General features: G+C 37.1%; 1 protein-coding gene across 7 annotated transcripts in view; it reads right to left on the minus strand.

Moving 5' to 3' along the window:
* GRK4 (G protein-coupled receptor kinase 4) overlaps positions 1-12,487 on the minus strand; it is a 132,387-nt gene that overhangs the window by 88,205 nt on the left and 31,695 nt on the right. For 4 of the 7 annotated variants that reach the window (XM_020992169.2, XM_020992167.2, XM_020992168.2 and 1 more), the window contains exon 3: positions 347-459. The exons of the other annotated variants lie outside the window; for them this stretch is intronic. In XM_020992169.2, coding sequence (XP_020847828.1) covers positions 347-459 — 113 coding nt within the window. The remainder of the gene's footprint in view (positions 1-346; positions 460-12,487) is intronic. 7 annotated transcript variants of the gene reach the window in all.

Genomic DNA, 12,487 nt, shown 5'->3' on the forward strand with positions numbered 1-12,487 from the left:
TTCAGACACTCAAAAGAGCACTTCTTGGAATTTTAATTTCTCTCCAAATCAAAACAGCAAAACAAAAACCAAAACCAACAGGCCACTTCCGAGTTATCTAGGATCTAACATGGGATATAGTAAAACACAGCTTTAATACTATATGGATTACAATTTTACACCAAAGAAATTTCTTTACCATGATAATTTGACTCTAAGAAAACTGGTTCATTCACTCTTACATCATTGCTCAAGTGTAATTAAGAATAATGTGAAGTGATTTACTCTCTTTTATAGTATGTTCCTATTTATTATCTTTTAAAAAACGTGACTAAGCAGTCAAAATAAATTGAGATAAGTTGCTTACCACTGCATCCAGAAATTCAATGCATTTCTTTAGATCAAGCTTTGTATCACAGAACTGCCTGAAAAGTAGTCTTCCAATGGGCTGTTTGTCACAGAGACTGTTATAGTCCTTTTCTGAGTATAAGAAGAAAAAGTAAACAACCATGACTATTAAAAACTGCAAAGTGATTTTCTAAATTTTAGTTTACACTTGACATAATGAAAATCAAAACATTATTTGCAACTTTAATAGCAGTATACTCATCATTTTTAATAGAAAATAAAAGATTCACTCTTATGAATAAACATCTCAAATGATGGCAAAGGGGAGAGCAAAGATAATTCAGAAGAAGTAGCACATGGCACATTTGCTTTGTTCCCAAGTCAACTCATTTTACCACCGAAAGAAAGCGGTATTTGAAAGCAGAGCTGGAGATGTGGCTGGGGGTGGTAGGGAGAAGGTTGGGGGGAAGTGGAAAAGAAGACCGGAAGTTAAAAAAAAAAGTTTTGCTCAATAAAGTAACTTCTAGCATTTATTTAATGTTTTCAAATTGGCAACACTTGTCATATACACTATTTCATTTCAAAGAAATCAAGCAACTTGATTACTGTCAACCAGTTGGTGTCAGAGGTGGGATTTGAACAGGTCTTCCTGAATTCAAGTCCAGAGCTCTATACACTATGTCATGGTACCTCAAACACTATACTCATCACAGAAATTGTACTGTATATACCTCCATTCCCTTAGAACTGAGTAATCCAAATCATGACAAATGACTGAGCTAGGAGTAAGAAAGCAGAACTGAGTTTCTCTTGTCTTCCAACTCAGTCTCTCTGCACATGATTTATACTTTCTACTGCTTACCTATGTGAAATAAGAAAATATTATACGCCTATATCTACTTAGTAATTGTATTATGTTTATGTATCTTATGAATCCTATGTAACTGGTTGATATTTTTGCACTTTACTAATCCCCAGAAATAATCTGTTTGAGAATATATGAAAGTTAATTTTTGCTCTGGATCAAGAAGAATTAAAAACAACAAATGCTTAAAGTGATTAACGTATGAATTTAATTTTAGCAATCAGATAAGTCAATCTAATAGGGAGAGTTTCCACCTTTATTATAAATACACAAAATAGAAGTACATATTTTCAAAATTGTGCTTACGAAATGTTAACTTAAAGAAATGCCTTACTGTAAGTGATCAGTAATTAATTTGCTCTTCATTACAAGAACTCAAACTTTGTTCTCTTCTACAGTAAAAGAAAAAAAATTCCATTGCATTATCAAATGGAAAATCAAAGTTCAAGTAATATGAAAAATTACTTAACAGAAGTTAGGAGGGAAACAAACTCATTTTTAACATCATTATTTGTTATAATTGCTGTTTAAATGACATACACTAGTAGTTTGATTACTGCACAAATCACCTAAAATAAATTTGTCAATAAATTGTGGAGTATGGGAATTCCATGAGCTACATTTTTAAAGTAGAGTCACACCCCAAACAAAAGTGGTCATTTAAGTTGGGAACTTTTTTTAATGTGAATCTCCTAGGCACTAAAGAGAGTGAAAAAGTATTACATAAAAAGCAACAAATACAGCTGCTGATATAGTACACGGCTATCACCCTAGTTCAGGCCCCTCACCTCAACTTACATTGGTCTCCTTGCCTCAAATTTCTCCCTAACATCTACCAAAATGATTTTCCTCAAGTAGATGTCTGACCATGTCACCTCCTTACTCAATAAACTCCTATTATCTATTAAGACCTTTGTTAATGCAATATAAGCTCTTCATAATCTGACCCCTTCCTATGTTTCCAGTTTTCTCATACTTTGTTTCCTTCCACGCGCTCTCCAATCCAGTTTATACTTACCTACTTGAGGTTTCTATCTAACACTCTGTCTTCTATCTCCATGTCTTAGAAATGGTGATCCCTCATGCCTAGAAGCCTTAATGCTCTTCTTCCTCATCTTTGCCTCTTAAAGTTCCTTTTTGTTGTTATTCAGTCATTTCAGTCATGTCTGACTTTTCATGACCCCATTTGGAGTTTTTCTTGTTAAAGATACTAAATCGATTTGCCATTTCCTTCTCCAATTCATTTTACATTTGAGAAAATGGAGGCAAACAGGGTTGAGTGATTTGCCCTGGGTCTTCCTGACTCCAGGCCTGGTGTTCTATCCACTACACCACCTAGCTGCCCTTTAGAATGCCTGGCTTCCTTCAAATCTCAGTTCAAATCCGCCTTTTTCAGGAAGCCTATCCTAGTACCCTGTGAAATGCTAGTACCTTCTCCTCTGATAAAAATTCCCACCTACTCAGTATGTTTCTTGTGTAAACCTAGTTGTTTACATGACATCTCCCCCATTACAATGTGAGTTTATTGTGGGCGGGGACTATTCTTTTCCCTTTCTTTGCATCCCCAGTGCTTGTTACCATGACTGACACCTAAGTGCTGAATAAATGCTTTTTGACTGATTGATACTTTTTGTTTTTTTACTGAAGTCGAGAAGACAAGATCTACTCCAGAATATCTTCAAATGAAATCTTACTAAAGTTATGCCTCAATTAATGAATCACCTGAGAAGGCTACTCCTACATACATGAAATTAGCTGTGTAAAAAAAAAAGTCTATAAAATCTTGAGTAGAGCTGCTTGATGTAGGAGGCAACAAATGACAAAAATATGTGGTGCCTGGCACACGCATACAGTCCCTAATATTAAGGAGGCTGAAGCTGGTGCATTTGCTTGAGTTCAAATTATAGCATTAATATAGTGATCCTTCTAGGAATGGGAAGAGGGGCAAAATTGCCATGGAAATGGAAGTCAGAGCTTCTGTTAAGAGCAGTCCAAGACTACACTTCTACACTGGATGAGACTGCCTCAGAAAAGAAAAGAAAACCCACACAAGGGTCCTTATCCACTTAAGACTGCATGATTTAGAGCTGAAAGGGACTTTAGAAATAAAGTCCTCCTCCAAATGAAAGCAAAAAGGGCCTACTCAAGGCAAAGCTGTTAAATGATCTACACTGTCATCTGAAAATGATGACGTCCTGAATGCCAAGTTCTAAAATTTCTTCTCTAATCATCATCTCCTGCCCTTTATTTTCTTCTGCTGCCTCCCTCCTCATGAGCTTGCACTTAGTAACTCCCATGACCAGAAATTTCTCAGTTCTTTGCTATTTGCCCAGCTCCTCATCTGTTTCCGCTCTCTGTTTTCTTCTCTTCTCAGTCTTAACTCTAGTTCAATAGGTCACTGTCACCCATCTTTGAAGCCTATTCCCTTGGCTACTGGTCTTGCCTTGTCTCTCCTTCTCCTTTACTGCTCAACTTCTAGAAAGAATGAATGTTTGATGCCTCCACTTCACCTCTGCTTACTTCTCAATCCCTTGCAATGTGCCTTCCAACTTTACCACTCTACTGAAATCATCCCCTCCAAGTTCAGCAGTGATCTTTTAATCAACAACTCCAACAACCTCCTTAGTTCTTTCTCCTCCCTGATCTTGCCCAAGTACCTTACACTTCTCTACCCTACATACTGCGTCCTTTTTGCTCCAGTAAAATCTTCCTCAGTTCTACCTGTCTGATTGGTCCTGAATCTCTAGAGATTCAGTCTTTCTTCTACCCCCTTATTTGGGATATCCCCTGACACTACACTGAGTCTTCTCTTTTCTCTAAACTCACTCCATTAAAGAAGTGAAGCCAAGATGGCAGAAAAAGGGCAGGCACTCACCTGAGCTCTCCCCTAAACCCTCCAAATACCTTTAAATAATGCCTCAAAACAAATTTTATAGTGGCAGAACCCACAAAAGGACAAAGTGCAACAATTTTCCAGCCCAAGACAACTTAGAAAGTTGGCAGGAAAGTTCTGTTGCACCAAGGTGAGAGGGAAGCTAAATCCAGCCCACAGAAGGGCCTCTAGCAAACCAGAAGCAGGCCCGTGGAGGCAACTCAATCAGTGGTGGCACTGGAGGTTTCCAGACCTCTCAGCCTATAGATATTAAGGGGACCAGACAAGTGGTCAGATAAAGATTATCAGGGTCCCTTTGCTGGCACCAGGGGCAGTACTCTGTTACACCGTCCAAACTTGGATCAGGGCCACAGTCCTGGGTCTCAGTCCCAGGACAAAGAAGAGCACTAGCACACCAGAGCTTGTGGCCACAGGGAAGCAAGAACCCTGGTCACAGTTCCAGGGTGGAAAAGAGTGCTTATGATCAAAAGAATGAAAAAAGAGAAGACAGTGTGAAATATCTCACTGGAAAAACAACTGACCCGGAAAATAGATCCAGGAGAGAGAATCTGAAAATTACTGGATTATCTGAAATCCATGATCAAAAAAAGAGCCTAACATCATCTTTCAAGAAATTATCAAGGAAAACTGCCCTGATATTCTAGAACTAGAGGGTAAAATAAAAACTGAAAGAATCTACCAACAACCTCCTGAAAGAGATCCCAAAATGAAAACTCCTAAGAATATAACAGTCAAATTCCAGAGCTCCCAGGTCAAGGAGAAAATATTGCAAGCAGCCAAAAAGAAGCAATTCAAATATTGTGGAGCCACAGTCAGGATAACACAAGATTTAGCAGTTTCTACGTTAAAGGATCAGAGAGCTTGGAATATATTTCGGAGGGCAAAAGAGCTAGGACTACAACCAAGAAGGTCCCAACTATGATACACCACTGGATATAGAGTCAATCCATTGTGCTACTCTGTCTGAACATATCTACTGGGATGCTTGATCATCTTTTATTGCAACACACATGATGAAAATGAATGAAAAGACCAATTGTAGCTCATATGTCAACATTTATTACAAAAGATGAATTAAAGAAATTCTATGCACAACTGATCCTCTGAATCAGATAGACATACATTTTGATGCTTGGTGACTTTAAAGCAAAGAGAGGCACAAGGAAAAGATGATAAAAAGTATTCTGGAAAACATGATTCAGGTCTGAGTGAAAGAATCCCACGCCTTGTAGAATTTAAGTCAGAAGCCTCACATCAAAACAATATAAACACTTCCATCCAGCTGGAAGGTACTAGACAAAATACCGAAAGAATACATCATCATAAAAAAATTATACTGTATCTGAAAAGCAGGAAAGATTACATAGGAGTCATACCAGAATCAACTATTTATACAATCAGACCATCCACAAATTAAAGGTCAAATGTTATTAACAAATTAGAAGGAATAGAGAAAAGATGGAACTATAATCAACTACAACAGTTTCAACTTGAAATATTCAAATGGGCCATCACTGACAAAAATTAAGGTAAAAAAAGCAAAGATTAATTTTCCCACAGATATTGAATTTTAAAAGTAACTATAACAATGGAAAGACAAAAACATTCCAGAAACTGCCTTTACCAGCAAAGACTTATTCTCCTTTCCCAGAAGAGATGCACGGCAGCCAGTTCAGAATAAAAAACACATTTAAAAAAAAAACACAACAATAGAGGATGGTAAAAGATTATGAGCAGTATCACTTCATAAAATAGTAAAAAGTAATGGAAGCAAAAACAAGTTTACAGAAAGCATGACATGAGGTTTAAATAAGTCATATCATCCTGAGAACATTCAGAAATGATGTGGGCAGGAGGACACACAGACGGAAAATGGAGCAAATTTGTCTGCACTATTAAGGTATTTTATTTTCATCATAGTACAAGAATGGTGAGAATTAGATCCTAATACCTTAGACTGTCACGTACCCTATAAGGAAGTATGACATAGCACTTCAGAAGACAAAGTTGAGAAGATCGGGTAAACCTGAAAAATATATGTCAAGGAAATTGCACAATACCAAGGCAATTCATTCTAGAGATAACAATCATGAAAGCAGTAAAGGTCAGGTTTTTTTTTTCTAAAATAATCTATCTCAGGGAGGGGAAGATAACAAAAAATGGAACAAATTATGGGTAGTGATATTTCCCCAAAAAAGGTAACCAAGAGAATAATCACTACTGACCAAAATGCCCACTTTCTTATTTTCATGGTATCTTTGATGAAAACATGATAAAGGAACAGTATTTGCCAAAGGATTTTCCATAGGAAATTACATCCTCTACAGGTAAACAGTTCACTCAAAGACACAGAGCATATATGCTCTTTCTTAATGTAAAACAGACACACACAGAGCTTTGCCATCTGTAGAGAAAATGCTGCCCCTAAATTCTCTCTTCTCTCCCCAAATAAAGTCATATATGTGAGGATCACATAAGATTTATTTCTTGATAAATGTTACCACAGTGAAAGCTTTGTTCAGTGGCTGATTACTAATAGCAAGTAATGCATAATCCAGGGAAATATGTTTAATTAAAATGATAATACTACAGAAATTTATAAATTTAGTGCTACCAATCAACCTACCAAGGGGATACTTTTCAGAGTTAGACAAAATAATAAAGAAATTCATTTGCAGTAACAAAAGTTCTAGAATATTGAGGGAAATAAGAAAGAAGGAATAAAGTAAGAGTAATGCCAGCCCTCACATAATATTACAAAGTAATAATCATAAAAACTTGGTTACTAGTTTAAAAAAAATTTTTTAATGGATCAAAAGAACAACTTAGACAAGGATGAACTGGGAACAACTGTACTCAGTAATTGACTGTTTGACAAACCAGAAAACATACATGAGTCACCTTGGAAAGATCCTCCTATTTGACAAGAATTACTGAGAAAACTGGAAAGAAATTTGGCAGAAATTTGGTTTAGAGTCCAGGGGTGGGGAACCTGTGGCCTCAAAGCCATTTGTGGCCTTGAAGACACAGGTTTTTCCACCCCTAGTTTAGACCAATATTTTATATCATATTCAAATGGACTTGTAATCTTAATCAATTGGAAGTTCTCTCCCAAGTATAAAGCCATCTGTGCCTGCCTAATTTGTGAGAGTCTCATCCCCATCTTTTCAAAAGTTTCCCAGAATGAGTTCAACCAAACTGTTAGAGACCTTCTTCACTTTTTTCCATCATGGTGAGGGAAGCTAGTGGAATATTCTAGCTATCCAACTGTTAGACACTGCTTTCACCATGCGACAAGCCCATCTTCTTTTTCCTGTTATACAGACTTTCGATGATATCTTTGAATCTCATTCCCCTTTGGAATAGCTTATTGATTATACATTATAGCCTCTTCACACCCACCATTTGCCTTTCCATTATCCTCTCTACAATGATCAGCACCTTCGGAAAAGATGTAAAATCGCTCAAAGGAGTTTGGTCAGTCTATCCACAAAGAAAAGGCCAAATGAATGAAGGAGGGAAAAAAGTATTTAGTAAGTGCTGATGATTTGTCAGGAACTATACTAGGAGCTAGAGCTACTTCTATAAGCAAAAAGACAGTCCCTGCACTCAAGGAGCTTACATTTTAAAGGGGGAAGACAACACATAAAAGGGAAATAAAAAGAGGAGGGAAAGAGGGAAATGAAGGTACTCCGCATGAGGAAATGATTTTGAAGTCTATTAAGTCAAGGAACAGGGTCAGGAAAGGAATGAAGGCAGGCTAGTCTCGGCACCCTTCACAAAATAGAGAAAGGGGGAAAGGGGCAGTAGTCTTAGCTGAGGGATATAACGTGGTGAGCAGGGCACAGGGGTAGAAGGATTCCAGGGTGAGGAGGCCCCAGATGCTGAGGGAAGTGCCAGGATGAGACACCAATAAGGGTAGGAGTCTAAAGTCCAGAAAGTCAGAAATAGGAGTATAAGGGGAATTAAGAATTCTATTGCAAAGACTTCAATATGCATCCAAATGGATACCCTAAATAAAAGGGGTTCTTAACCCAAGGTCTGTGAACTTATTTTTTAAATGTTTTGAAAATGCATTTCAATATAAATGGTCTCCTTTACAATCCTATGAGTTTTATTTTACATATTTCAAGTACACTGTTCTGGGAAGAGGTCCATAGGCTTCATCAGCCTACAACATATATCAAAGACCTTCAAAGGTACAACAAAAGCTAAGAACCTCTGCTATAGAACTTGCCAGTAGTATGTATAAGGTATGTATATCTGGGACAAATAATACAGATCTTAAACCAGAAACCATAATGCAATCAAACTGTACATGTGGCTGGATCAAATGAGATAATATTTGTAAAGCGCTTAGCACAGTATCTAGAACATAGTAGGTATTGTATAAAATGCTTATTCCCTTCTCTCCCCACCCATAATCTTAAAGATCATACTATAAAGCAATTAAAACATAAGTAGAACAGGAAGCTTTCACAAAGAAGATGAGGGGGTAAATTTTAAACCAAAACAAGGGATAAAAGCAATTACAAAAGATAAAAATCTACTTAATTATATAAAATTGAAAAGCTTTTGCAAAAACAAAATTAATTCAACCAGGATAAGGAAGGAAGTGACGGAGAAAAAAATCTTTCCATTATATATCACCAGTAAGAGTCAGATTTCCAAGTTAAACAGTCAACTAAAAGAAACACATGACCAAGTAATTTGCCAATATGCACATGTTCAAGGGACATGAACAAACATCTCTCAAAAAAAATGCAAACTATTGGCAACTATATGACAGAATGTCAAACATTATTAGTAAGAGAAATGACCCCAAGGTTTCACCTCATATTTAGCAAATTGGTAAAAATAACAGAAGATGAAAACCATGGATACTCTTCAGTGCTACAATAGTTGGGGGAAGACAAGCATACTAATGAATTGCTGGTAGAGCTATAAATTGTTCTAACTATTCTGGAAAACAAGTTGAAATTATGTGAACAAATTTACTAAAATGTCATACCTTCTGACCCAGAGGCTTCAGCAGCATACAGATACCCCAAGGAGGTCAGTGACAAAAAAGAAAGTCTCCTGCCCCCACATAAAACATAATATTTATAGCACCATTTTTTTTTACAGTAGCAAAGTACTAGAAACAAAGTAGATGCCCCATCAGCAAGAAAAACAACTAAAGAAACTTGTGGTACATTAATGTAATAGGAAGTTATTATGCTAAAAGAAACAATAAATAGAATGAATACAGAGAAGCATGGTGAGACACACAAACTCACTGAGTAAGAAGAGTCAAGAAAATAACAATATACATAACTACAATAAAAATAACAGCAGCATTTATGTAGTATTTTGAGGTCTGCAAAGCACTTTATATGATCTCATTTGATTCTCACAGAAATCCTATAAAGTAGGTGCTATTAGTGTCCCCATTTCACAGATAAGGAAACTGAGGCTGAGAGAAGTTAAGTGACTTGCCCAGGTCACACAGCTAATAAGTCCTAAGAAAGGATGTGAACTCAGGTCTTCCTGACTCCAAATCCAGTATTCTATTTACTATACCACCTAACTGTTTACAATGTAAACTGAAAGAACAATACTCAATGACTTCAATTCTGGGGAGACTATAGGGGAAGATGGCTAACAAATATATTGGAAAACATGGTTCAGAAATAAGAAATAAAAGAACAAATTCTTATAAACTACTAAGGAATATTTTCTTCAAGAAAACACCCAGTAGCTACTGAACATGAATACCAAATAATAGTACACACAAACACACACACACACACACACACACACACAGAAATTCATTCTAAATGAAACTGGGAACAACTGGTTATTCTTATGGGAGTCATTCTTGAATCAACTGTGTACAGTAAGATAATTAACTTACTACAGCAAAGATCAAAATCAATACTAAACTAGGCATGGAAATGGAACAATTCAACTTGACCTATTTAAATTAGCTGTTGATGCCAAAAAAGAGGAAATAGGAAAAGCTTACCATGAGTCAACAATGGAGCAACATGACAGCAAATAAAATAAAATAATATATAAACATAAGAGTAGTATCCTGATAGAAAGTTATAAACTATCAAATCTGTCCTAGTCAGATCATATCTGGAGTACCATATTCACTTCTAAGTATCACGTCTTAGGAAAGGCATGGACAAACTTTAGAGTGTTCAAAGGATGCCCAGACTGGGAAAATAAATGGAAAATATGCCACATGGAGATTGGTGGAAAGAATTCATAAAGTTTAGCCTAGAGAAGAGAGGACTTTCTAGAGGGGCCAAGGGAAAGACCACACTATTAGTATCAAAGTACAGTACTGTATTTGAAGGGCTGTCATTTGGAAGAGAGATTATAATTACCTGCAAGGCTCCAGAGGACAGATAGGAGCAAGGCCCATGACCCATGCAATAAAAACCCAAATCTCATCTTGATATAGCAAAAACTTTCCTTACAATCAGAGCTAGCAGGAGGATGGACTATCAAAGGAAGCAGTGAATTACCCATCATCGGGAACGTTACAGAAAAGGCTGGATGGATCAGTTGTCAGAAGGGTTGTAAAAGGTATTTCTGTTTAGGAATAGCTAAACTGGATGACTCAGGTTCCTTTGAACTATGTGATTCAAATAACTGGCGATTATTTATAGAGAGTGTCTCAAAGGTCTTAGTGCAGTTTAAACTTTAATGCACTTCAATAAAAATAATAAGATTTTATAAGCTTACGTTGCACTAAGATTTTTGGGACACTCTATATAATGACCTCATTGGATTCCTTTAAAACAAAATCCTCTTCAATACATTTAAAATATTGTTGATATACAAAGATATGATTTACATAAAACTTTTAAGGCAAGGTCTGTAAATTAGATAAGGGTATATATATATATATGTATACATATATATGTGTGTGTGTATATATAATACACACACACACACATATATTTACTATTAAGAATAAGGGGTCAGAAGGATTAAGAATGTCCAACAAAAATATGTCAGGTTCAGGGTGGAGCCAAGATGGTGGAGTCAAAGCAGAGATTTGCTTGAGCTCTCCCCCAAACCCCTTCAAATACCTGTAAAAAATGGCTTTAAACAAATTCTAGAGCAGCAGAACCCACAAAAAGACAAAGTGAAACAAATTTCCAGCCCAAGACAACCTGGATGGTTGATTGAAAAGGTCTATTGCTCCAGGCTGGGAAAGGAGCACAGTTCAGCATGGGCTACACAGGGAAAGACTGGGCCTTAGCGAACCTGCAGCAGGCCTCAGGGGATTGAATCAAAGGGAGCTGTGGCAGTTTCCAGACTTCTCAACCCACAAACACCAAAGACAACTTAGAAGGTCAGTAGGAAAAATATGTCTGACCATGGTGAGAGAGAAGCTTGGTCAGGCCCCAGTCCCGGTGCAGCCCTGGGGCAGCTGCTTCCAGAGCTCTCGGCCCACAGATGGAGGGGGAATCGAGTGGTTGATCAGAGGGGGATTGCAGGGATCTCTTTGCTGGTGCTGAGGCAGGATTCTCTTGCTTTGCCCGTGCTTGGATCTGGGTCGCAGTTCTGGGTGGTGGTCTTGGGGCAAGGAGGAATGCTGGCATGGTGAAACTTGTAGTGATGCAGAGAGAATCCTCCTCACAGTTCCAAGGCAGAAAAGAGTGCTTGTGGTCACTCACAGACCAGAGCCCAGGCCAGAAAAGGAATAAATACCTTGCCTTTGATCATACCACCTTGGAAGAACTGAAAATTTACAGGTCCCTAGAAGTAGCTCTGAAAACAGCTGCAGAAAACCCCCATAGTTTTGGACAGTACATTTTCCACACTGGAAGCAGATCCCTACCTTAACAAAGAGTTTAAAACTCAAGTAACTGGCTGGGATCATGAGCAAACAGTGCAAAAAAAAAGCCAGACCATAGAATCTGACATACAACCAGAAGAAAAATATGTCAGGTTCAATATCTAACCAACTAATCATTAGGGTAATACAGGGAAAATGTTATTGCTAATATATTTCCACTATAAGCCAACAGCTAAAAAGCTTAAGGTTATCAGGATAACTTCTTTGTTTCAAACTACTAATAGCTGAATGAACTAGGAAATTGTCATTCATAATTTTCCAAAACAAAAGCAAAGGGAATCTACTTAAGAGTAATACTTTCAAGTAAAGTCATACACAAAACTAAGAAGGAAGCCCCAAAAGATAGAAAAAAGAAAGATCAAATATCCTCTCTACTACATTACTTCAAATAGACATAATTTTCCTTTCATAAGAGGTCAAATAAACCACCTATAATTAGGAACAGCTGTTTAGTTTCATTCACTGTGACATCTGTTTAGAGAACATCCTTTCCACTTGCATGGATTAAATAAAATGGATAGATGCTCAAAAAGCCAATATT

Source organism: Phascolarctos cinereus, unplaced genomic scaffold (genome assembly GCF_003287225.1).
Source record: "Phascolarctos cinereus isolate Bilbo 61053 unplaced genomic scaffold, phaCin_HiC Scaffold_9;HRSCAF=440, whole genome shotgun sequence".
Lineage (NCBI taxonomy): Eukaryota > Metazoa > Chordata > Mammalia > Diprotodontia > Phascolarctidae > Phascolarctos > Phascolarctos cinereus.